Here is a 25,888-nt window from a genome sequence, read left to right as displayed (position 1 = left end):
TAGGCTTTCATGGCAACGGCTATTAGAATTCACGTTGCCACATATGTGCCCTGGTTAGGTTTCACTTTCTTCCTCTACATTGGTGGCAGCGATGGGCTCACGTCCGGCTCACGTCTAGTTTGGTGATCTAGTGGTGTGAAGCATTCTGTTCTTCAACGTTGTGTTGGGTGTAATTACATTGATATAACTAGTGAACAATGGATAAGCAACAATGGGTGTGACAGATAGAAGCAGTCACTACAGTTGTGATCAAGCCTTACAGTACATCAAAGTTGCCTGAAGCTGAATGAAAAAGTGTTATGCCCTGATCAGTTATTCAGAAGAAAATCCTCTGTGACTGTGTAATTTACATAAGTTAACTTACCAGTGTGGACTCAAAACAAACACATTCTACACATTTACAAACTACCTGTTTAAAGTGTTATTATAACCATGGTGTTCTGTCGTTACTGAAACTTATACATCTAATAACCTGACAATGATCCACATCATATGTAAGTGTGTTATGCAACAAAACACAACTAACCTTTTTTTAGGTTGCAAACCAGTGATATGAATCACTGTTGATCCGTCCTGTATCACGTTTCAGGAGAAGACCCAGATGCAGACAGTGTCGAAGTAACAAAAGTTTATTACTAGAACAGGAGGCAGGCAAAACGACCGGTCAAGGGCAGGCAGAGGTCAGTAATCCAGATCAGAATCCATAAGGTACAGAACGGCAGGCAGTCTCGGGGTCAGGGCAGGCAGAGGTCAATAATCCAGGGTGGTGTGACAAGGTATAAAACGGCAGGCAGACTCAGGGTCAGGGCAGGCAGAGGTCAATAATCCAGGGTGGTGTGACAAGGTACAGAACTGCAGGCAGGCTCAGGGTCAGGGCAGGCAGAATGGTCAAAACCGGGAAAACTAGAAAACAGGAACTAGAAAAGACAGGAGCATGGGGAAAAACGCTGGTAGACTTGACGAACAAAACGAACTGGCAACAGAGAACACAGGTATAAATACACTGGGGATAATAGGGAAGATGATCGACACCTGGGGGGGAGTGGAGAAAAGCACAAAGACAGGTGAAACAGATCAGGGTGTGACATCCTGTTCCGATCTAATGAGATGGATATAGGATTTCCTACGGCCTAGAATCAAGGCCTTTCTCAGTCATGAAGGACAAAGCTAGGCCCCTCTTGGTTCTCATTGGCGAAGACTGAACCCAAGTTAGGGGTTATATGTCAGACTCTCCTATACCACTTTGCCCAACATGTTATACCCCAGACATTGTAAATAAACCCTTTTTAAGGTGCTATAACTTGTATCATTATTATAGGGATGTGAAACCCATAGTCGAATGGCTTCAGACTGAGAATATTTCACTGCCAGTGGAAAAGAGGTATTCGGAGTAGACTTTACCATCCTACGCTTCAGAATATATTACTCGCTAATGTTCAATAACGTAGACGAGCTCAGGGCAAGGATCTCCTTCCAGAGAGACATCAGGGACTGTAACATACTCTGTTTCATGGAATCATGGCTCTCTCCGGATATACTGTCCCTGTCCATACAACCAGCTGGGTTCTCAGTAATTCACGCAGACAGGAATAAAGACCTCTCCGGGAAGAACAATGGCGGTGGTGTATGTTTCATGATTAACCACTCATGGTGTGATTGTGATAACGTACAGAAACTCAAGTCCTTTTGTTCACCCGACCTAGAATACCTTACAATCAAATGCTGACCGTATTACCTCCCAAGAGAATTCTCTTCGGTTATAGTCAAAGCCGTGTATATTCCCCCTCAAGCCGATACCACGACGGCCCTCAAGGAACTACACTGGACTTTATGCAAACTGGAAACCACATATCCTGAGGCCGCATTTATTGTAGCTGGGGATTTTAACAAAGCAAATTTGAGGAAAACGCTACCAAAGTTCTGCCAACACATTGACTGTAGTACTAGCACTGGGAAAACACTCGACCACTGCTTTCTCTCTTCCGGGATGCCTACAAGGCCATCCCCCGCCCTCCCTTCGGGCGAATCAGATCACGACCACTTCCGCAGTGGCGACGATCAGTGGACGAGGCCATCCACTGCTTTCCACTCCTGTGAATATCGCTGGCTCGGTGATGTTAGGCCCAGGGTTGAGTTGCACATCCCCGGATAGCAGGAAGGTAGTGGACAGGTAGTTTAACAGTTTCCAATAAATGTTGGACTTGTGTTTGTTACTCCTAAGCGGTTCAGTGGAATAGGGAGCGAGGTAGACTTGGCCATTATTCAGAACATTATGGTATACTGTGTACTGTTTGCTCCCGTGGAACGGTGAACCAATGTGTTTGGTGTTGTTATTCTCCGGCAGTAGATTGATAGTCTCAGTGCGTCCTTGCTGGGATGACACAATCAGTAGAGCAGCTACACAACTGACAATCGTGGCGATGTACTGGAGATAAAACACATCATTGCGCTTTAAATCTTTGCATGAGTTAACCTCTATGGGCTAGGTGGGACGCTAGCGTCCCCCCCCCGTGGTGCACTCCATCAACAGCAGGTGCATTTCAAGAGCGGCAAATTTGAATCCAAATAAATGTCAAAATTCAAATTTTTCAAACATACAACTATTTTACACCCTTTGAAAGATAAACATCTCCTTAATCTAACCACGTTTTACGATTTCAAAAAGGTTTTACGGCGAAAGCATAAATTTAGAGTATGTTAGGACAGTACATTTACAAGAGTTGTGTGTAATGTTTTGTCAATTCAAAGACAGGGTCACCAAAACCATAAAACCAGCTAAAATGATGCACTAACCTTTTACAATCTCCATCAGATGACACTCCTAGGACATTACGTTAGACAATGCATGCATTTTTAGTTCTATCAAGTTCATATTTATATCCAAAAACAGCGTTTTACTATGGCATTGATGTTGAGGAAATCGTTTCCCTCCAATAACCGGCAGTCAAGTCAACACCACAAATTAAATAATTAAAATTAGAAAACATTGGTAAAATATTATATTGTCATTTAAAGAATTATAGATTTACATCTCTTGAACGCAATCAACTTGCCAGATTTAAAAATAACCTTACTGGCAAATCACACTTTGCAATAATCTGAGCACTGCGCCCAGAAAAATACGCGTTGCGATACAGACTAGACGTCATGTTGGGGAGATCTAAAATCGAAAATACTATGTAAATAATCCATTACCTTTGATTCTCTTCATCATATGTCACTTCCAGGTATCACAGGTCCATAACGAATGTAGTTTTGTTCAAAAAAGCTCATCATTTATGTCCAAAATCTCCGTCTTGTTAGCACATGATCTAAGCCAGCCGGACTTCTCGTCATGAACGAGGGGAAAAAATATATTTACGTTCGTTCAAACATGTCAAACGTTGTATAGCATAAATCATTAGGGCCTTTTTTAACCAGAACATGAATAATATTCAAGGTGGATGAATGCATACTCTTTTATAACGTATTGGAACGAGGGTACCCAACATGAACTCGCGCGCCAGGTGTCTAATGGGCCATCATCGTTCCATGGCTCTTGTTCGGTCAGATCTCCTTCCAGAAGACTCAAAACACTTTGTAAAGGCTGGTGACATCTAGTGGAAGCAATAGGAAGTGCCAAAATATTCCTCAGCCCCTGTGTTTTTCAATGGGATAGGTTTAAATGTAATACAACACATCAGGTATCCACTTCCTGTCAGAAAATGTCTCAGGGTTTTGCCTGCCAAATGAGTTCTGTTATACTCACAGACACCATTCAAACAGTTTTAGAAACTTTAGAGTGTTTTCTATCCATATATAATAAGTATATGCATATTCTAGTTACTGGGTAGGATTAGTAACCAGATTAAATCGGGTACATTTTTTTTATCCAGCCGTGCAAATACTGCCCCCTAGCCCTAACAGGTTAATTAGCTGGGGTTGGCTTACACCTGATGTTTTAGATAAAATAACAGCATCTGTAGGAGAAGCGGCACCTGCCGCACCACCCTCCCTTCCGTCTGCCATCTTCCACATCATGTAACAAGGTAACTATCTATCTGTGGCTGGAACTAGATCAGTATCCGTTACCAAAATCCGCAGGACTTGTTCACAAAGCTGACAATCTCCATTAGTTTGAGGTCAGGTGATTGCGGAGACCAGGTCATCTGATGCAGCACTCCATCACTCTCCTTCATGGTCAAATAGCCCTTACACTCCCTGTGTTTGGGTCATTGTCCTGTTGAAAAACAAATGATAGTCCCACAATGTGCAAACCTGATGGGATGGTGTATTGCTGCAGAATGCTGTGGTAGCCATGCTGGGGAAGTGTGCCTTGAATTCTAAGTAAATCACTGACAGTGGTCACCAGCAAAGCACCCCCACACCATCACACCTCATCCTTCCATACTCTGCGTCTCACAAAGACACGGCGGTTGGAAACAAAAATCTCACATTTTTGACAGATTGGACAGATTTCCACTGGTCTAATGTCCATTGCTCGTGTTTCTTGGCCCAAGCAAGTCTCTTATTCTTATTGGTGTCTTTTAATAGTGGTTTCTTTGCAGAAATTTGACCATGAAGGCCTGATTCACGCAATCTCCTCTGAACAGTTGATATTGAGATGTGTCTGTTACTTGAAATCTGTGAAGCATTTATTTGGGGTGAAATCTGAGGTGCAGTTAATTGCTGGTTTCTGAAGGCTGGTAACTCTAATGAATGTATCCTCTGCAGCAGAGGTAACTCTGGATCTTCCCTTCCTGTGGCGGTCCTCGAGAGAGCCAGCTTCATCATAGTGCTTGATGGTTTTTGCGACTGCACTTGATGAAACTTTCGAAGTTCTTGACATTTTCCATGTTGACTGACCTTCATGTCTTAAAGTAATGATGGACTGTTGTTTCTTTGCTTATTTGAGCTGTTCTTGCTATAATATGGACTTGGTCTTTTACCAAATAGGGCTATCTTCTGTATACTAACCCTACCTTGTCATAACACAACTGATTGGCTCAAATGCATTAAGAAGGAAAGAAATTCCACAAATTAACTTTTAACAAGGCACGCCTGTTAATTTAAATGCATTCCAGGTGACTACCTCATGAAGCTGGTTGAGAGAATGCCAAGAGTGTGCAAAGCTGTCATCAAGGCGTGACAAAAGGGCCTTTCTGACTACAAGTGCACCAGTATCCCAAATTATTAATTGAAAACAACAAAGAAAACAATTTTGGAATTAATTTAAAAAAAATTTCAACATAAGGCTACTATTTTATTATAATTATTTCGGTGACAACCTGGTTTATTAACAATATTGGGTTGTTAACACATTTTTCTTGTTTTATAAATAAAAAAAGACAGTGTTGAACATCATTGCCCTTCATGCATTGCTCTAATGACTTTCAAAAGATTATTCCGAAGTTTGACCCCCAATTTTTTTTCCTTTGAATGGAGTTGCACAAAAATGTGTGTGTTTTCACATTAATTAAGCCACACAAAAACACAAAAATTCACAAAATCTCCTGAGTGTCACGTCCTGACCAGCAGAGGGAGCAATTGGATTAGTTTTGGTCAGGATGTGGCAGGGTTTTTTGTGTTAAGTGTTGTGTTGGTGATTGGACTCCCAATTGAAGGCAGGTGTGTTGAGTTGCCTTTGATTGGGAGTCCTATATAGTAGTGTGTGTTTTTCTTTGGGGTTGTGGGTAGTTGTTCTTGCACTGCGTTTTGTGTGCCTGCAAGACTGTTCCTGTCGTGTGTATTGTTTTGTCCGGTGGATGCTTTACTCTTTTTTTAAAATTAAAATATGAGTATCCACATTCCCGCTGCGCCTTGGTCTTCTCTCCAGTACGACAACTGTTACACTGAGATACTTTTTGTACATACAGTGGCTTGCGAAAGTATTCACCACCCTTGCTTTTTTCCTATTTTGTTGCCTTACAAACTGGAATTAAAGTAGATTTTTTTGTGGGGGGGGGTTGTATCATTTAATTTACACAACATACCTACCACTTTTAAGCGGAAAACGGAAAACTTCAGCGTGCATAACTATTCACCCCCCACCCAAAAGTCAATACTTTGTAGAGTCACCTTTTGCAGCAATTACAGCTGCAAGCTTCTTGGGGTATGTCTCTGTAAGCTTGGCACATCTAGCCACTGGGATTTTTGGCCATTCTTCAAGGCAAAACTGCTCCAGCTCCTTCAAGTTGGATGGGTTCTGCTGGTATACAGCAATCTTTAAGTCATATCACAGATTCTCAATTGGATTGAGGTCTGGGCTTTGACTAGGCCATTCCAAGACATTTAAATGTTTCCCCTTAAACCACTCGAGTGTTGCTTTAGCAGTATGCTTTGGGTCATTGTCCTGCTGGAAGGTGAACCTCCGTCCCAGTCTCAAATCTCTGGAAGACTGAAACAGGTTTCCCTTAAGAATTTCCCTGTATTTAGCGCCATCCCTCATTCCTTCAATTCTGACCAGTTTCCCAGTCCGTGCTGATGAAAAACATCCCCACAGCATGATGCTGCCACCACCATGCTTCACTGTGGGGATGGTGTTCTCAGGGTGATGAAGGTGTTGGGTTTGCCCCAGACATCGTGTTTTCCTTGATGGACAAAAAGCTCAATTTTAGTCTCATCTGACCAGACTTCCATATGTTTGGGGAGTCTCCCACATGTCTTTTGGTGAACAACAAACGTGTTTGCTTATTTTTTTCTTTAAGCAATGGCTTTTTTTCTGGCCACTCATCCGTAAAGCCCAGCTCTGTGAAGTGTACGGCTTAAAGGGGTTCTATGGACAGATACTCCAATCTCCACTTTGGAGCTTTGCAGCTTTATCTTTGGTCTCTTTTTTGCCTCTCTGATTTAATGCCCTCCTTGCCTGTTCAGTGAGTTTTGGTGGGCGGCCCTCTCTTGGCAGGTTTGTTGTGGTGCCATATTCTTTCCATTTTTTATAATGGATTTAATGGTGCTCCGTGGGATGTTCAAAGTTTCTGATATTTTTTTATAACCCAACCCTGATCTGTACTTCTCCATAACTTTGTCCCTGACCTGTTTGGAGAGCTCCTTGGTCTTCATAGTGCCGCTTGCTTGGTGGTGCCCCTTGCTTAGTGGTGTTGCAGACTCTGGGGCCTTTCAAAACAGGTGTAAATATACTGAGATCATGTGACAGATCATGTGACACTTAGATTGCACACAGGTGGACTTTATTTAACTAATTATGTTACTTCTGAAGTGAATTGGTTGCACCAGATCTTATTTAGGGGCTTCATTGCAAATGGGGTGAATACATAAGCACGCACCACTTTTCCGTTTTTTATTTTTTAGAATTTTTTGAAACAAGTAATTTGGACTATTTTGTGTATGTCCATTACATGAAATCCAAATAAAAATCCATTTAAATTACAGGTTGTAATGCAACAAAATAGGAAAAACGCCAAGGGGGTGAATACTTTTGCAAGGCACTGTATTTGCACGAATTGAGTGTGAGATTGTGTTGCAATTGGAGATGAGGCTGGGACTGGAGCTCCATCATGTAAGTGGGGACTCGGGGACTGAGGCCTGCTAGCTGTCACTGGTGATGTCTCATTTGTAACTTACCCTAGCTGGGTTAGGTTCTATCATGGTGTGAGATGTATCACAGCTACAGTAAATGTATCGCATTTAATCAAAGACAAACAATGCCACCCCTCAGAGCCTGTTTCCTCTCTAGGTTTTCCTAGGGAGTTTTTCCTAGCCACCGTGCTTCTACATCTGCGTTGATTGCTCTTTGGCATTTTAGGATGGGTTTCTGTATAAGCACTTTGTGATTGCTGATGTAAAAAGGGCTTTATAAATACATTTGATTGATTGAGCTCTGCCTAAGGTGTCATTTAGGGTAGAATCCTCACAACAATTTTTTTTTTGCCTTGATCATGCATTGTTGTCAATTGGAGATTTCCGCAAAATAATGAGTTATGCCTGCTCATCTTAAGTTAGGGTTCAGCCCGTAGAGACCAGTGTAACCACCACAGCCACTGCAGTCTTCATCGAAACCCTTAGCACTCTGATTGCTTGTATGGAACTACATCTGAATAAAGGCGTCCTTTTGATTCACTGCATGGCATTAATCTCCACAATCAGCACTAACAACATACCACTCCGACCCAGATTCACAGAAGTAAGTGAGAGACTGAGATATCCTCCTTTTTGAGGCTACATCATCTTCATAGGGTCCATCTGGGAGTGGAGCTGTCCAGGTTTGAGGGCTCACACCGCTCCTGACCTCCTCTCCTCTCCTTGACAGCTGCAGAGCTGCCTCCAGGGCAAGATTCATGAATAAATGCCAACCAGCATCAGCATCAGGACCATAGAGATACAACTATAGAGAGGCTGATGTCATAGGACCTCGAACCATAGTTCCTCTCTAGTGCTCTATCTCTATGATCCGGACACTGACATACTCTCAGACAACCAAACTGGCTGTAGAGGTTGCCAGCTAGTTGAGCAAAATAGCCTCCGTTTAGGGAAGGTGGGAAAACAAAGGCTAACACACTTAGATGTTAGAGTGTGATGAGGATATTAATTTGGATAGGAGAGGAACTCACTGAAATCGATGAACATTACATTAACTGAATCTATTTACAGACGATAGCAGTGAGTTGAATTGTCTTGAGTGCATCCCTCACGCTTGTGATGGTTTTTTTTTACCTTCATTTCTCCTCTCCCTCATTAGGCAACATCAGAAACACGGAGCGTCTGAGCTACGACAAGCAGCTGCGCTACAAGATCATGGTGACCGCCTTCGACTGCGGCCAGAAGAGGGCGACGGAGAGTGTGGCGGTGCACATCGATGTCAAGCCCGTCTGCAAACCTGGCTGGCAAGGTCAGTGGCATCAAAGAGGAAGACTCTGTTCACACTGCAAAGATCCAAGTTGCAGATCGCAAAAGTTACTAACATGTTGCTAATCATTCAATAATTAGTTTGGCTTCCCCAAAGTTAGAGGCTACCACACTGTAGCAGAAATCAATTTACTCCTCACAAAATGGCCGCCAGCATGACTCAGGGTACTTGCTTGTAGCACTATCAGTGTCTCTGCGTTCGCCTTGCACTGTTCTTTTCTCCCTCTGCACCCATGACCCAGTAGTGTTCTAAGAGAAAGAGGAGCTCTCATCATCCCTGTGAGGGCTTATAACTACACTATCACACTCCTTGCTCTGGATCTTACAGTCCTCCTCGATTCTGTTTACCCGAGCAATCCAGGTCAAGGGCCCCTGTGGAGAAGGGAAGAGGGGAATACAGCATATCCCGTTTTAGAATAAAGCCCCAAGAGGGAAGAAAACATTGTTTAAGGAAAGCCGGTGGAACTTGACTGGATATTGTCTCGTACTACTGTAGCAGTCACACAGTTAAAGCCTTCACAAGCGGACAGGGTCCCCCACTGCTTCCCTGTCAAAGATGTCATTAGGCCACTTCATGAGAAGAAAGGCTGGGAAGACGCCGTCATCTAATTACAAGAAATCCCTCCTTTCCTTAAAGATTGAGTCCGCATTGCCACTGTTCTCCCCAGCGCCTTTGTTATTGTTTTGGTGTTGTTGATGAAATGAAGGTTGAGGAGCGTCAGGCAGTGGGGTTAAAAAAAACTAAAAAAACAGTACATATTCTGTTGTTCTGTCACGCGTGCATTGATGTCCGAGGGGGGGAAAAAAACTGTTAGTTATTTGCAGTTTGTTGTTGTAATATCCCAAACGGACGTGGCAGTTACACCAATTAAGGATTTTAGATTTAAAGACAGTGTGTGATTCCTCTTGCTGGAAATGTAGCTTGAAATGGGGCCAGAGTTTTTCCATTACCTGAATGAAGGCTCACGCAGTAGTGGGGGGTAGCTTGATACTAAAGGGCAACTCACCATGAGACACTCGCTGTAAATGTCACCCTCAAATAGAGCTATATCTAATAGTCCTCAAAGTCATGGCAACAGACGGTACATACAGCTGCAAAGTACTGTACAGAAAAGTGTGGCAATCCTACAATCTTTTTGTTTTAAGAGAGACATTGGTCGTGCCCTTCAGACCAATAAGAAACATGAACACGTTATACTCACAAGAAGCTCATAAATGTTGCATAATGGGCCGTAATGTGTAATAATTCCAGCCATAATCCCACATAGGCTAGTAGCCATTCATCTTGGCATATATAATCATAAATACAAGATGTAATAAGGCGTTAACATATTATGCCCATGACTTACATGGCTATATATTTCATCAAGTCATTTATTTGACCTTGTAACCGGATAATGAAATGTGTTGGAGTATGATTTGTGTCACTGAACAGAAAAGCCTTGTGTAATTGAATAGAAAGTCTATTGAAATTATAGCTCTATTTGAACAAAAATATAAACACAACATGTAAAGTGTTGGTCCCATATTTCATGTGCTGAAATACATTTTCCCTATGCACAAAAAGCTTATTTCTCTCTAAAATGTTTTGTACAAATTTGTTTACATCCCTGTTAGTGAGCATTTCTCCTTTGCCAAGATAATCCATCCACCTGACAGGTGTGGCATATCTAGAAGCTGATTAAACAGCACGATCATTACACAGGTGCACCTTGTGCTGGGGACAATAAAAGGCCCCTCTAAAATGTGCAGTTTTGTCACACAACACAATGCCACAGATGTCTCAAGTTTTGAGGGAGCATGCATTTGGCATGCTGACTGCAGGGGGGGGGATATTTCTGTCTGTAATTAAGCCCTTTTGTGGGGAAAAAAACTCATTCTGATTGGTTGGGCCTGGCTCCCCAGTGGGTGGGCCTATGCCCTCCCAGGCCTTCCATGGCTGTGCCCATTGCCCAGTGAAATCCATAAATTAAGGCCTCATTTATTTGTTTCAATTGACTGATTTCCTTCTATGAACTGTAACTCAGTAGAATCTTTGAAATTGTTGCACGTTGCGTTTATATTTTTGTTCACTATACAACATGAGTATAACCTTTAATTAAAATCACAGGTGAACTCCTGTACCTTTTCTGTGCTAGCCTTCTAACAACATCATTTCTCTGTCTGCCTCTCCCTGGTCATGTCATTTCTCTCTCTGAGTGTTTGGCCTTGAATATATCACGGAATAGACTCGACAGCTGTCAACTCTCCGCTCTACACACAGCAATAAAATGGCTATAACTGCCCCTTAGACTATAAAGAAGGCCTGGTGCGGCCCATAGATACATATGGAGGGTAATCGAAATGTAAAACGGGTGACAAAGATGACAGACGAATCCGAGGGGAGGTGAGGCCTTCCTGCACTGGAGCTGTCAGGTTCCTTGAGCTTCTAATTCGCCTCTTGCGCTCTCCGTTTTACGCCATCTCTCTCATCCTTTCTCTCTTACTACCTCTACCTTTCTCTCGCCCTCTCTGTTCTGTTCTCTCCATCTCTCTGGTCATATGCCACCTATCGTGGCAGATCCTTCTAGCCACCCATCCCATTTTTGCATTTTCATGCCATTTCCTGGCAATCTGGCGTATCACTTTGGTCTGGTATAGAACCATCAACATCCCTCTAGACTTCTTCTGACGATTGCCTGAGCACTTAAAGCGTCTTATTTTTTCATTTTACTTCCCCACTCTTATTCTACTGTTTCACTTATTTTTGTATTCTATTCCCCCCAGCTCTACTATACTCTCATATTGCTGTGTGAAAAGGTCTGGGGGCTCCCTACCTGGTCTATGCATCCTTTTGATACAGACACTCTCTGATTTAAAATATTTTACCTGGAGTTAGCTGATCTTGGTCTGCCACTCAATAGTATCTTTATAGAGATACCTGTAAACACAATATTGTTTGTGACATAATTGGGCAGTGATTCATGTCAAATTAATCCCTTTGTGGTGATGTGTTAGCATGTTCATTAGCATTGATAGCAAAGTTGATCATTGTAGCATTATTGCATTAGCTACAGGAGAAACATTCCACAGAGTAGCCTAACACCTGATTTCATTTAAACTCAGAATGGTCAGCCTTTCTTTTTGTGTCAGATAAGGGTTATTGGTTTGATATGAAAGCAGATCCCGTTCATATGTGTTGCCAACACTCAATTGTGTGACATGGATTAGCAAGCACAGTGGACTAGCAGTTAGCATAGCTTAGCCTCCTGTGTCAGAACCTCACTTCTCCTTAAGCTTCTTGGTGTGTGAAGTCATCTGTCACCTGTTTAGTTTTAGTGAGGAGTGCTCCGTGGTGCCTTCAATTCAGAGGCTTTCTCTGGTATTCAGTGGAACCCTTTTCCTGTCACGACATCCGCTGAAGTCGGTTCCTCTCCTTGTTCGGGCGGCGTTCGGCAGTCGACGTCACCGGTTTTCTAGCCATCGCCGATCCACCTTTCATTTTTCCATTTGTCTTGCCTTGTTTTCCTACACACCTGGTTTCAATTCCCTCAGTATTAGACGTGTATATAACCCTCTGTTCCCCCCATGTCTGTGTGTGGAATTGTTTGTTGTTTCGTGTATGTACACGCTAGACTGGTTTGCGCTGGGTTATGTCAACCCATATTGTGTTTAGTGTTCTTAATGCCGTGTGTTTTGTTCGCCGAAATAAAAGGCTCCTTTGGCTACCCAACTTCTGCTCTCCTGCGCCCGACTCCCTTACAGCCAGTTACGCATACCTAACATTTCCTCTGTAGCATTGGCTCTGTGCTGGAGCTAGTCTGGCTGTAGTAGCACCAGTGAAAGATACTGTAGGATAAAATATGCTGAGCCGAAAACAGGCTAAGGGTCTGACCTTCACCCAAAGTGAATACCAAACATGCAAATGGTGAATAATACAACAGTGGGAGAGCCTGGCCAGTGTCTGAATGCATTTATCATTTCTAGTTGATTATTTGTATTTTTTAGTACTGTTTTAGAAGTAATAAAATGTTCTATTTAGAAATGTTTGTGTCTAGTAGCACAATAGTGTTAAAATAGTTCCGTACAGTTATGCCCTAACAAGCCAGTTTTGGCATCTGAATTACTAAGCATTAGGAAAAATACATTTTCTATTGGGAATAATAAACGATATACTTCTCTTGTTCTCCCAGGTTGGAACAAACGAATGGACTATGAGCCCGGAACAGGAAGCAAGCAACTGTTTCCCAAGATGCACCTTGAGACTTGTGACGGCCCGCTGTCGGCGGTGAGAGCCATGGTGGAGCTGCAGACCAGCCACATTGGGAAGGGCTGCGACCGAGAGACCTACTCTGAGAAGTCCCTACAGAAACTCTGTGGTAAGCCACAAGGAAAGAGAGAAAATAAAATAATCAAATGTTCTAATAACATTTCATCCTGTGTGCAGTTGCACATTGTGTAATGCGTTAATGACACTTATGACTAGTGAAGTTGGGTGTGTTGTTTCTATCTTACTCAACTCATTAATGGTTTCCAATTACTGTAACTACTCTAATTTCTAATGTTTTGTCACGTTGAGTCACACAAACGTCTAACAGTCAAATGATTAACTAGTAGAGTTATTTCATTGTAATTTGTAAGTCTAAAGGTAGGTGGCAGGTAGCCTAGCAGTTAAGAGCGTTGAGCCAGTAACTGAAAGGTCGCTGGTTTGAATCCCTGTGCTGACTAAGTGAAAAATCTGTCTATGCCCTTAAGCAAGGCACTTAACCCTAACTTCTCTCTCCTCACGATCACAGTGAAAGTCCTGCTCTATAAGAGCATATATTAAATGTCTATATTTGATCAACCTGATGAATCATTGTTATTAATAATTCTGGGGAGAAATCTGCTCAAGTGAACATTTTCATTGTGAAGAGTTGAAAATGTGAACTGTTTCAGATTTTCTATATATTTCTTTCTTGGATTTATTTTCCTGTTGCGAAAAACTGAAGCGTGATATGGTTGGTTTAAAAAATGTATATGCAGCAATAACAGTTTATTGTTCGACTCGAGCCTAAGTCTTTATGTGTTTGAGTAATGGCTACACATGCATACTGGATATGCTCATTTGGACGCAGAAGTCTTTCCCTACTTCTTTAGTATGCAAAGTTTGCAAGCCAGGAGCTTTTCCAAAGCTCCATAATCGTTATCTAATATGCAATAAAACAAATTGTAATAGCAACATTGATTTCTGTGAGAGTACAAATATCGGTACACATAAATAGAGAACGCACAGAGATTGCTCAAGACGGCCACCATATTCTTTTTTAGAGCCACTTTAAAGATAATTAAATTCGGTCAACAACATCCTACCGTTCAATTTGAAAAATGTGTTAAAAAAAAGAAAGGAATAAAAATGGGTAAAAAAATAAGGACTTACTTCATTTCGTAAGCAGAGAATGGTTGGAAGTTTGATGTATTCATAGCTTTCATGGTCGGACGTGGGCTGGTCAATACAAAAACAATATGAATCGAAGGCAGGGGTCACGGATTTGACAAGGCCTTCTGAAAACTGTGCAGAGTGAGAGTATCAGACTGAATCTCATCAACTTCTCTCGCCTCATGATCACAGTGAAAGTCCTGACACAGTTTAAAGAGGTCTGGGTGTGGATTTATGCGTCCCTATCGATTGACAGGCTTGACTGTTGCATAGTTTTAAAGAGCTGGCCTGTTTCTTCAAAGGGGTGGGCGGGGTGTGGATTTCGGCGACAGAGACAAGTGTCTTAACATACAGGGTCATTCATCGCTCATTAGATTCATACTGTCAACTCTTGTGTGACATGGAGAGGGTGACGCTTTGTTGAGAATAGACAGATGTCAAATACCTTTCCCAACGAAGACTGTTCTGCAGCAGTCCAGCATCTTATCTCCAGTACTGTTACATTCTACGCCCACATAATTACCCCCATGACGACACCCTGCATGGACATCGTGGGATTAGAGGTTTTTAGATAACTTCCAACTCAAACGTTACAAGTATCAGTCTCCTTTTAACCTTTGTGCCACTTTTCGTGTGTCAAAATGTCACCCACTGACTGTTCTCATCTTTAATTGGTCCTCCAGGTGCGGCGTCTGGCAGCACGGACCTGCTCCCCGCCCCCGCAGCTTCCACCAATTGGACGGCCTCGCTGCTGACAGACAGTGGGCGGGATAGCGACCTTATCTTCCGCTTCGACGGGCGGCAGGCCTCCAACGTGCCGGAGCAGGTGGTTCCACAGAACCTGACTGACCAGTTCACCATCGCCACGTGGATGAAGCATGGGCCCAGCCCCGGTCTGAGGGCTGAGAAGGAGACCTTGCTCTGCAACTCTGACAAGACCGGTGAGACCAGGAAGGGGTTCATTTGTGGGATTTGATCCATCCTAGTTCATTGTTAATCAAAGCATGATTTTATGGTGGTGAGGTGGTGGAACTATTGCCCAAATTGAGGCTATTTATCTTCTGTCACAAGATTTTAAGAGAGAATCAAAGCAATAGCCACCATTCCAGCTACTATTTATCGTTCAATGTAAGGTGTAAGAAAGGAGCTTCCAATGGGAAGACAGTTGGCGCCCAACGTGGAACATTGGAACATTTTTGTGCCCAATCTGGAGTGGAGGTAGCGTAGTCGCGTAAATGCAGAGGTTGTTTTGTCATCTGTCGACCACTTCTAGTTTCAGAGTTAGACTAAGTGGAGCTGTGAAGGTGTGACTGGAGACAGGCGGCCTGACAGGCTCTTATTGATTCCATCGAGCGCTCCGCTCACACTGAGCGAAAAGGAGAGTCCATCAATATGCACGGCCAAAACAGCCCTGTGTGTAACCCCAGCGGCTCCAAGGAAAAGCACGGGGGGGGGGTTTATGATGAAAAGTGCCACCATGAGAGAAAAGCTGTGAAGTCACACACCTCATTAGCATCCCACAGGGCCTTTCACAATGTCACAATGGCACAGGGAGCATGTGACATTTATTGAGCTGCCTCGTGAAGTGGCAGGGTTTAATTCAAAGTGGCACACGTCAATAGCATTTACAGGACATTCTGCACCAATAAGCTCCTTTGTCCATAATGACAGATATAATTTCAGATACCACATTAGCAGAGCATTTGTATAATATCATTTATTTTCACTCTTAACTGTGGAAAATTGCTTTTTTGGTTGGATAAGGTATAATATCTATAAAATATCGTGAAATATAAATTTTATTTCATGTAGTGTACCGTCTAGAATGTCTATGTTTTTCTGTGAATGAGAATATAGGATATCTCTATTCTGTTCTGGCTAGAAAAGGAAGTTAACATAAGTCAAACGTTTATGAATGTTATAAGCCTGTAATTGCCAGTTCTCTGTAACATACCCATATCCTTCTACAGAGATGAACCGGCACCACTACTCCTTGTACGTCCACAACTGCCGTCTGGTTTTCCTGCTCAGGAGAGACTTCACCCAGGTTGACACCTTCCGCCCTGCAGAGTTCCACTGGAAACTGGAGCAGGTGAGCTGACCTATGACCTCTGACTTTTGACCCGGGAGAACAGGAGAACCTCCACTGTTCCATTGTCTATACTAGCATACTACTTAGAATTAGGGCCAGGGCCAGAACGAATTGGTTGGAGGGGCATTTCATTTTCATAGGGGGCACGTTTGTTTCACTGGACCTCCTGTGTGGATATATTGAACACTTTGATTTGTTTCTATATATTGTTACAACTATGAAACAGAAAGCATTGGTTGTTGGAACCATCAAGACGCACTGTCAGCAAGATGCATGGTCAAATGGTGACAACGTGTGCTTGATAATAGTGAAAATCATCACAAAAGAAATAATGACATAATGAATAGAAGTGTTGATATGACAGCAGTCAAAAAGTCCATTATCAGTTGGAGCATGTCCATGTCACATAGCTTAAACAACGAAAGCTGTTGAGTGCGTTGCCTATTTTGTTTCTTGCTTGAGATATCGGGCCTACTTTCTCAGTGAGGACATTTTGTCCAGATAATAGCCCGTGGAATTCTCACCAGCTTGTTGTATTCCAAACGGTGCCGTCCTCTCTCCTGTCTCACCGTTCCATTTGGTGGTGGCGTGGGCACCTGCTCACTGCTCACAGTTCTGTCTTTTTTGCACTTAGGCCTCGGAGGTGTAGGTTCAGTTTGAGGCTCAGAATCAGAAGAATAGTCATCGGCGATGTCATCATGATTCATTTTTTCCCCACCATCTGAGTCGTTTTCATTCAGATTTTGTAGCAACACTAACGCAGCATCCATTCGTCTTGGTCTTCTTGCCATTGTAAATTACGCACGCTCTCATGGTGTACTACAAGTAGGCCAGAGTAGACTGATAACAGAGTACATAACATTTTGACATTTGAATCAATCAATGCAGTAGAATGGCCCGCCCTGTTCATGATTCGCAATTGGTGATTACATAATTATGCATCATTTGTTTCCCCTTGCTCATCAACTCATCCATTCTCATCATTCTCATCTTATCATACTTTATTTATTTAATCTGTTATTGTATGTGTGAAATTAGTTTCGGTAGAGTTTTGGTTCACTTTCGAGGCAATTATCAGAGTGATTATGAACTGGGCACGGCATCTGTCATCAACTATCGGGAGGAGGGGAGCAAGCCCTGCTGTCGAGAGGAGGGGCAACGGGGAAAACCATATAAAAAAAATGACATGCTCTCCTATAAACTAAATAAGCTCAACACCTTCTTCGCCCGCTTTGAGGATAACACAGTGCAACCGACGCGGCCCGCTACCAAGGACTGTGGGCTCTCTTTCTCCGTGGCCCGTCGTGAGTAAGACATTTAAGCGTGTTAACCTTCGCAAGGCTGCCGGCCCAGACGGCATCCCTAGCCGTGTCCTCAGAGCACGCGCAGACCAGCTGGCTGGTATGTTTACGGACATGTTCAATCTCTACCTATCCCAGTCTGCTGTCCCAACATACATCAAGATGGCAAACCATTGTTCCTATAATCAAAAAAGCAAAGGTAACTGAACTAAATGACCCCGTAGCACTCACTTCTGTCATCATGAAGTGCTTTGAGAGACTAGATAAGAATCATATCACCTCCACCTTACCTGTCACCCTAGACCCACTTCAATTTGCTTACCGCCCCAATAGATCGACAGACGATGCAATCGCCATCGCACTGCATACTGCCCTATCCCATCTGGACAAGAGGAATACCTATGTAAGAATGCTGTTCATTGACTATAGCTCAGTATTCAACACCATAGTACCCTCCAAGCTCATCATTAAGCTCGAGGCCCTGGGTCTGAACTCCACCCTGTGCACCTGGGTCCTGGACTTCCTGACGGGCCGCCCCCCAGGTGGTGAAGGTAGAAAACAACACCTCCACATTGCTGATCCTCAACACTGCGGCCCCACAAGGGTGTGTGCTCAGCCCACTCCTGTACTCCCTGTTCACCCATGACTGAGTAGCCAAGCACGCCTCCAACTCAATCATCAAGTTTACAGATGACACAAGAGTAGTTGGCTTGATTACCAACAATGACGAGACAGCCTACAGGGAGGAGGTGAGGGCTCTGGGAGTGTGGTGCCAGGAAAATAACCTCTTACTCAACATCATCAAAACAAAGGAGATGATCGTGGACTTTAGGAAACAGTAGAGGTAGCATCCCATTATCCACATCGACGGGACTGCAGTGTAGAAGGTGGAAAGCTTCAAGTTCCTCAGCATACACATCAATGACAAACTGAAACGGTCCACCCACACAGACAGTGTGGTGAAGAAGGCACAACAACACCTCTTCAATCTCAGGAGGCTGAAGAAATTTGGCTTGGCACCTAAAACCCTCACAAACTTTTACAGATGCACAATTGAGATAGGCTTTCCTCAATTTTATGGGCTTTCCTCTGACACGCCTATTTATAGGTCCTGGATGGCAGGAACTTTGGCTCCAGTGATGTACTGGGCCATACGCACTACCCTCTGTAGCGCCTTACGGTCAGATGCCGAGCAGTTGCCATACCAGGTGGTGATGCAACCGGTCAGGATGCTCTCGATGGTGCAGCTGTAGAACCTTTTGAGGATCTGGGAACCAATGCCAAATCTTTTCAGTCTCCTGAGGGGGAAAAGGTTGATGTTTGGATCATGATAGTTCGTTGGTGATGTGGACGCCAAGGAACTTGAAACTCTCGACCCACTCCACTACAGCCCCGTCGATGTTAATGGGGGCCTGTTTGGCCCGCCTTTTCCAGTAGTCCACGATCATCTCCTTTGTCTTGCTCACATTGAGGGAGAGGTTGTTGTCCTGGCACCACACTGCCAGTTGTCTGACCTCCTCCCTATAGGCCTACCATCGTTGTCGGTGATCAGGCCTACCCCTGTTGTGTCATCAGCAAACTTAATGATGGTGTTGGAGTCGTGTTTGGCCACGCAGTCATGGGTGAACAGGGAGTACAGGAGGGGACTAAGTACACATCCCTGAGGGGCCCCCGTGTTAAGGATCAGCGTGGCAGACATGTTGTTGCCTACTCTTACCACCTGGGGGCGTTCCGTCAGGAAGTCCAGGATCCAGTTCCAGAGGGAGGTGGATCCTTAGCTTAGTGATGAACTTTTTGGGCACTATGGTGTTGAATGCTGAGCTGTAGTCAATGAACAGCATTCTCACATAGGTGTTCCTTTTGTCCAGGTGGGAAAGGGCAGTGTGGAGTGCGATTAAGATTGCGTCATCTGTGGATCTGTTGAGGCAGTATTCGAATTGGAGTGGGTCTAGGGTGTCTGGGAGGATGCTGTTGATGTGAGCCATGACCAGCCTTTCAAAGCACTTCATGGATACCGATGAGTGCTACGGGGCGGTAATCATTTAGGCAGGTTACCTTCGCTTCCTTGCGCACAGGGACTATGGCGGTCTGCTTGAAACATGTAGGTATTACAGACGCGGTCAGGGAGAGATTGAAAATGTCAGTGAAGACACTTGACAGTTTGTCCGCGCATGCTTTGAGTACACGTCCTGGTAATCTGTCTGGCTCTGCGGCTTTGTGAATGTTGACCTGTTTAAAGGTTTTGTTCACATCGGCTACCGAGAGCATTATCACACAGTCATCCAGAACAGCTGGTGCTGTCGTGTATGCTTCAGTGTTGCTTGCCTCGAAGCGAGCATAAAAGGCATTTAGCTCATCTGGTAGGCTCGCGTCACTGGGCAGCTCACGTCTGGGTTTCACTTTGTAGTCCGTAATAGTTTTAGAGCCCTGCCACATCCGACGAGTGTCAGAGCCAGTGTAGTAGGATTCATTCTTAATCCTGTATTGTTAGCGTCCGGATTAGTCTCCCGCTCCTTGAAGCGGCAGCTCAGGCCTTTAGCTTGATGCGGATGTTGCCTGTAATCCATGGCTTCTGGTTGGGATATGTACGTACGGTCACTGTGGGGATGACGTCATCGCCCTTATTGATGAAGCAGATGACTGAGGTGGTGTACTCCTCAATGCCATTGGATGAATCCCGGAACATATTCCAGTCTGTGCTAGCAAAACAGTCCTGTAGTGTAACATCCACGTCATCTGACCACTTCCGTATTGAGCGAGTCACTGGTACTTCCTGCTTTCGTTTTTGCTTGTAAGCAGGAATCAGGAGGATATAATTATGGCCAGATTTGCCAAATGGAGGGCGGGGGAGAGCTTTGTATGTGTCTCTGTGTATGGAGTAAAGGTGGTCTAGGAAATGTTTTCCTCTGGTTGCACATGTGACATGCTGATAAAGATTTGGTAAAACTGATTTAAGTTTGCCTGCATTAAAGTCCCCGGCCACTAAGAGCGCCGCTTCTGGGTGAGCATTTTCTTCTGTGCTTATGGCCTTATAGAGTTGGTTGAGAGCGGTCTTAGTGCCAGCTTCATTCTGTGGTGGTAAATAGACGGCTACGAATAATATAGAGAGAACTTTCTTGGTAGATAGTGTGGTCTACAGCTTATCATAAGGTACTCTACCTAAGTCGAACAATACCTTGAGACTTCCTTAATGTTAGACATCGCGCACAAGCTTATTGACAAATAGACACACACCCCCACCCCTCGTCTTACCAGACGTAGCGTCTCTGTCCTGCCGGTGCCTGGAAAATCCCGCCAGCTCTATATTATCCGTATCATTGTTCAGCCACGTCTCGGTGAAACATAAGATATTACATTTTTTTATGTCCCGTTGGTAGGAAAATCTTAATCGTAGGTCATCAATTTCATTTTCCAATGATTGCACGTTAGCAAGAAGAACGGATGGCAGTGGGAGTTTACTTGCTCGACCTACGGATTCTCAGAAGGCAGACCGATCTGCGACCCCTTTTCCTGCGTCTTTTCTTCAAGTAAATGACATGGATCTGTGCCTGTTCCAGTGAAAGCAGTAGTTTCTTCCAGTCCGCGGAAAGTAATCGCTGTTCTGATGTCCAGAAGTTATTTTCGGTCATAAGAGACGGTAGCAGCAACGTTATGTACAAAGTAAGTTTTAAAAAAGTTACACAAAAAGCAAAAAAACTAACAAAATAGCACAATTGATTGGGAGAATGTAAAACGTCAGCCATGTTCTTCGTCACCACTGCCTGTTCACCCCGCTATCATCCAGAAGATGAGGTCAGTAAAGGTGCATCAATGCTGGGACCGAGAGACTGAAAAACAGCTTTTATCTCAAGGCCATCAGACTGCTAAATAGCCATCACTAGCACATTAGAGGCTGCTGCCTATATACATTTCTACTGTATCTTAGTTTATGCCTGCTCTGACATTGCTCGTCCATATATTTATATATTCTTAATTCCATTATTTTACTTAGATTTGTGTGTATTGGGTATATGTTGTGAAATTGATAGATATTATTTGTTAGATATTACTGCACTGTCAGAGCTAGAAACACAAGCATTTCTCTACACCCGCAATAACATCTGCTAAATACATGTATGTGACCAATACAATTTGATTTTATTTGAATACCAGTTCTGTATGTGATATTAAGATTCTAACAACGCCAGTGTGCATTATAGACTTATTTAGGAAAAAGTCAAGGACGGAGGGGGGCTTGACTTTCAAAATGGCAGAGTAATAAAAAAAAATCATTCACGAGCAGTCCAAATGACTGCTTTAGTGGTTCTATTGTGGGATTTATAGTAACAACTGTGAGCATGTATTAGACTATCTTTTAATGTGACATGAACACAACCAGTCATGATGTTTTCATCTGATTGCAAAACAAATCACTTCAAAAACGAGGTTATCTTCGCACGTTAGTCGAAAACAGCATTCGGTCGACCGAAACAGTGCCCTTCTGTCTTACAATATGTAGCCCCACATATCTGATGCGGTCTGGCAAAAAAGAGAATGTCATACTCTTTTAGACCAGACAGCATGAGCTACATTGGCTACACGTACTGAGACAGTGATGTTTCGCTTGCTCGGATGCTTTATCTGACAATGATGGGTCTTTCTGTCGGCGCACGTCTCGGTTAAATAAATGATCAATAGGCCTCCCGAGTGGCACAACGGTCTAAAGCACTGCATCGCCATGCTGAGGCACCACTACAGCCTGGGGTTCGATCCCATAACCAGGAGTCCCATAGGGCAGCGCATAAATGCTCCAGCGTTCTCTGGCTTAGGGGAGGGTTTGGCCGGGTCATCATGTTTTAGAGACTCCTTGTGGCGGTCTGGGCGCCATGCAAGCTGCCTTCGGTCGTTAGTCGAACGGTGTTTCCTACGACACAATGGTGTGGCTGGCTTCCGAGTTAAGCCAGCATTGTGTTATGAAGCAGCGCGGCTTGGCGGGTCATGTTTCAGTGGACGCATGTCTCAACCTTCGCGAGCCCGTTGCAGCGATGAGACAAGATCGCAACTACAAATTGGGGAGAACATTTGTAAAATTACCCCAAACATTTGTATTTATTGAAATAGTTATATTTATTATAATTCTCAATATTTGTATATTTTATTTGGACAGGCAAGGAGGTACAGTAGGGCGGGCCAGGCCCTCTAAGGCCCACCCATAACATTGGCTCTTCTTAGAGTATGTGCCTTTTATTATGGTACAGGGCTAGGGGAAGAAATGTGTATTTTTGTTTAACAGTCAATATGTTACCCATTAGACAATGCTGCTTTCTTGCTGATTTAACTTAAGGTTTGAAAGTGAGCAGCTATTATTTTGCTGCTTGGGCAGTTTTGTGTTGCTAAATGACTATTCCAGCCATGTCTGTCTCACTGAGTTTTTCCTCAGGTAGACAAACAGCAACAGAGCACTAGCTTTTCTTTGAGAGCCATCTCTCATTGTTTGTATGTACTGTGTTATAATACCGCCTCTTATCTCCTGCAGTTGTTAGCTCTCTCGCTCTCTCTCTCTGTGTGTGTGTGTGTGTGTGTGTGTGTGTGTGTGTGTGTGTGTGTGTGTGTGTGTGTGTGTGTGTGTGTGTGTGTGTGTGTGTGTGTGTGTGTGTGTGTGTGTGTGTGTGTGTGTCCGATGGGGCTTGGTTCGGGGTGTTTTTCTCCAGGTGATGGACTATGATTACTGCTGCAGTAAGAGGTCATTGCAGTGGCTCTTCATATCTCGTCATCCTGATTACCTGCGTCCCACTACCTCCACTCCTCTCCCCAGAGCAGGAGATAAGAGGACAGGAGATACCACACACATGGACAAACACACACACACACACACACACACACACACACACACACACACACACACACACAAGGGTATTCTATCCCGAGTAATGGCTCACCTAGTCTATCTTCTGCGTTTATGTTTCAGAAAGTCATTGAGCTAAATTACTGTGAAAGCCATTATTTCAGTACAACACAGCCTATCTGTGTGAAAATGTCAATATGACAGATAACTAAAAGAGTCTTTGATATAGAAAACTAGGTGTGATTTTCTTCAAAATGAATATACTGTAAATGAATAAAGAACAATTATTTGGCCGTGCTTTGTTGCTGAGAAACCTAAGGTAGGATAATTTACCTGTGTACTTTAGTCAGCCATGATAAAAATGTGTCAGGCAAAATTATTGTAGTGGTAGTTTTTGTTCATTTATTCATTATGTGTGCTTTTTTGTCTCTGAAGCGCAGAGGGGCAATTTGGTGGTATACATTTTCTCTCAGTGTACTCTCTCAATTACATAGGTTGCATCCCAATATTCTCTCATTCCTCCTGAAGTGTCCACTCATTCACTACTCCCCCAACATACCAAAATATTGGAATTGTTTAGACATGGACTAGAGGGAGTTTCCATATACCATTCATTTCCTTTCAAATCCATGAAGGTAAGTGAACAAGTGCAGATATTGGGACGCAGCCATAACCTTCAACTACTTTATATAGACCATATACTAGTGTATTTAAAATGTGTAAGAAAGTAAAGTGTTTACTCCATGACTATACAATTACAGAACAATGAAATGACTCATTTCACAACATGGTCATACGGTACTGTCCTTATGTCCTTAGTTACAGTGTTGCTGCACAGGTATAAAACCATCTGAAGCAAACAAATAGCTTACTAGAACATCAGGCTGGTCTAAAATTCAGTTCTGTAGAATGCCCACTATGTACTATTAACAGATCAAGTCTTCACCTACCGTAAGCTACTGTTAGGATGATTCAAGATAAGCCAATGGAATATCTTGTATCGGTATCGCTCCACCTCCACTCTCCGACTCCCTAATTGTGTAGATATGTATCTTTTCTAATCTTATAGCTGTGGGACCTGCTGTCCAATAATGTATGTGCATAGAGAAACGATTAAGAAAAACACTGTAATTAAGTCAAGGTCTCTGGAGTTACTGCACACTAGGTAGATTATGATTGTGGAAGGTGTGTGTGTGTGTGTGTGTGTGTGTGTGTGTGTGTGTGTGTGTGTGTGTGTGTGTGTGTGTGTGTGTGTGTGTGTGTGTGTGTGTGTGTCCATTTGCACACCTGTGCCTGCCTGTGAGTCTGTGTGTAGTTTTCCGAGGTTGTTCAAGAAACTGAACATCCCACTATCAGTACTCTATGCAGCACTGTGTCAATGATGGCTAGGCGCCATTGAATTGTTTGCTATAGGTTAAAGGAGGGCAATTTTTCTCCAACCCAATGTTCTTTTCTCCTCTGAGGCTGCTATAACTAAGACAAGGGCATCCAGGTGAAGACTCAGCTGCTTTGGTAAACAACCTCTCAAGTCAACACAAAGACTCCACAAAACATCTGCCAGGCAAACGGGAGACAGGAGACAAACTGAGGGAGCATGGTGAGAAGGCTACATGCTACATCACTATGCTAACTTTATCTTAAGCTAAAAGAGGGATTTGGATGATATTAGCTCCTGGTTTTAGATGTTCAGAACTTAAAGCGACAACTTTCAACACTTCCTATCAAGTCAAACTTTATTTCAGACATGGAACGCAACACAATGTGCTTCACAGGAAAAAACGAATAAAACAATGAAAATAAAAACGGAAAGATTTACTACACAACAAGCATAAGAGGATAAAAAACAACTTTCCAGGCTTGTGCGTTTTAGCTAAGCGATCCAACACTTTTTATTCTCTCTGTGCCTGCCATGTAAGTGTGTATGTTTTCCTATGATATCTCTGTCTTTCTTGTTGCCGACAGTAAACAGAATATGGGGCCCTTGATCATGTGCTACACAGTATAGTGCTGTGTCACCATGGGAAGTCTCCATTCCCTTTCTTCTCTCCAAAATGTCCGACAGGATATGTATCTTCCATGGGAGTTTTACTCCCATAGTTGAGTTGTTTGGAGTGTAATACTAGGGACATCAAACATTCAGCCTGCTGAACAGTCCCTATGGAAGCTCTAGTCTAGAGCACCTGGTTAAATTGTATTAAGGAGCATTTTTAAAGTCTCTCCATGGTTAAAGTAGTAAGAAATATATGTAATTGTAGTAAATATTAATTTACTATCATCCTAAACAGAAATATTTAATTATTTTAACCCCTTTAGCTGACAGTCCCCGAAACTGGGCACTAGAATGACTTTACTTTAGTAATGTTTACATTACTTATTTTGTTGATTTAGTAAGTCAGAAGACAGCAATCCAGACCTTCCTAGGACCATGT

General features: G+C 43.3%; 1 protein-coding gene across 3 annotated transcripts in view; it reads left to right on the top strand.

Annotated features, from left to right (window-relative positions):
* The window catches only part of LOC106568935 (calsyntenin-2), a 318,303-nt gene that overhangs the window by 229,234 nt on the left and 63,181 nt on the right, over positions 1-25,888 (top strand). For all 3 annotated transcript variants that reach the window (XM_014139780.2, XM_014139782.2, XM_014139781.2), the window contains 4 exons: positions 8,678-8,827; positions 13,017-13,202; positions 14,926-15,183; positions 16,213-16,334. In XM_014139780.2, coding sequence (XP_013995255.1) covers positions 8,678-8,827; positions 13,017-13,202; positions 14,926-15,183; positions 16,213-16,334 — 716 coding nt within the window. The remainder of the gene's footprint in view (positions 1-8,677; positions 8,828-13,016; positions 13,203-14,925; positions 15,184-16,212; positions 16,335-25,888) is intronic.

Source organism: Salmo salar, chromosome ssa14, assembly GCF_905237065.1.
Source record: "Salmo salar chromosome ssa14, Ssal_v3.1, whole genome shotgun sequence".
Lineage (NCBI taxonomy): Eukaryota > Metazoa > Chordata > Actinopteri > Salmoniformes > Salmonidae > Salmo > Salmo salar.
This window is presented reverse-complemented; position numbering and strand designations above follow the sequence as displayed.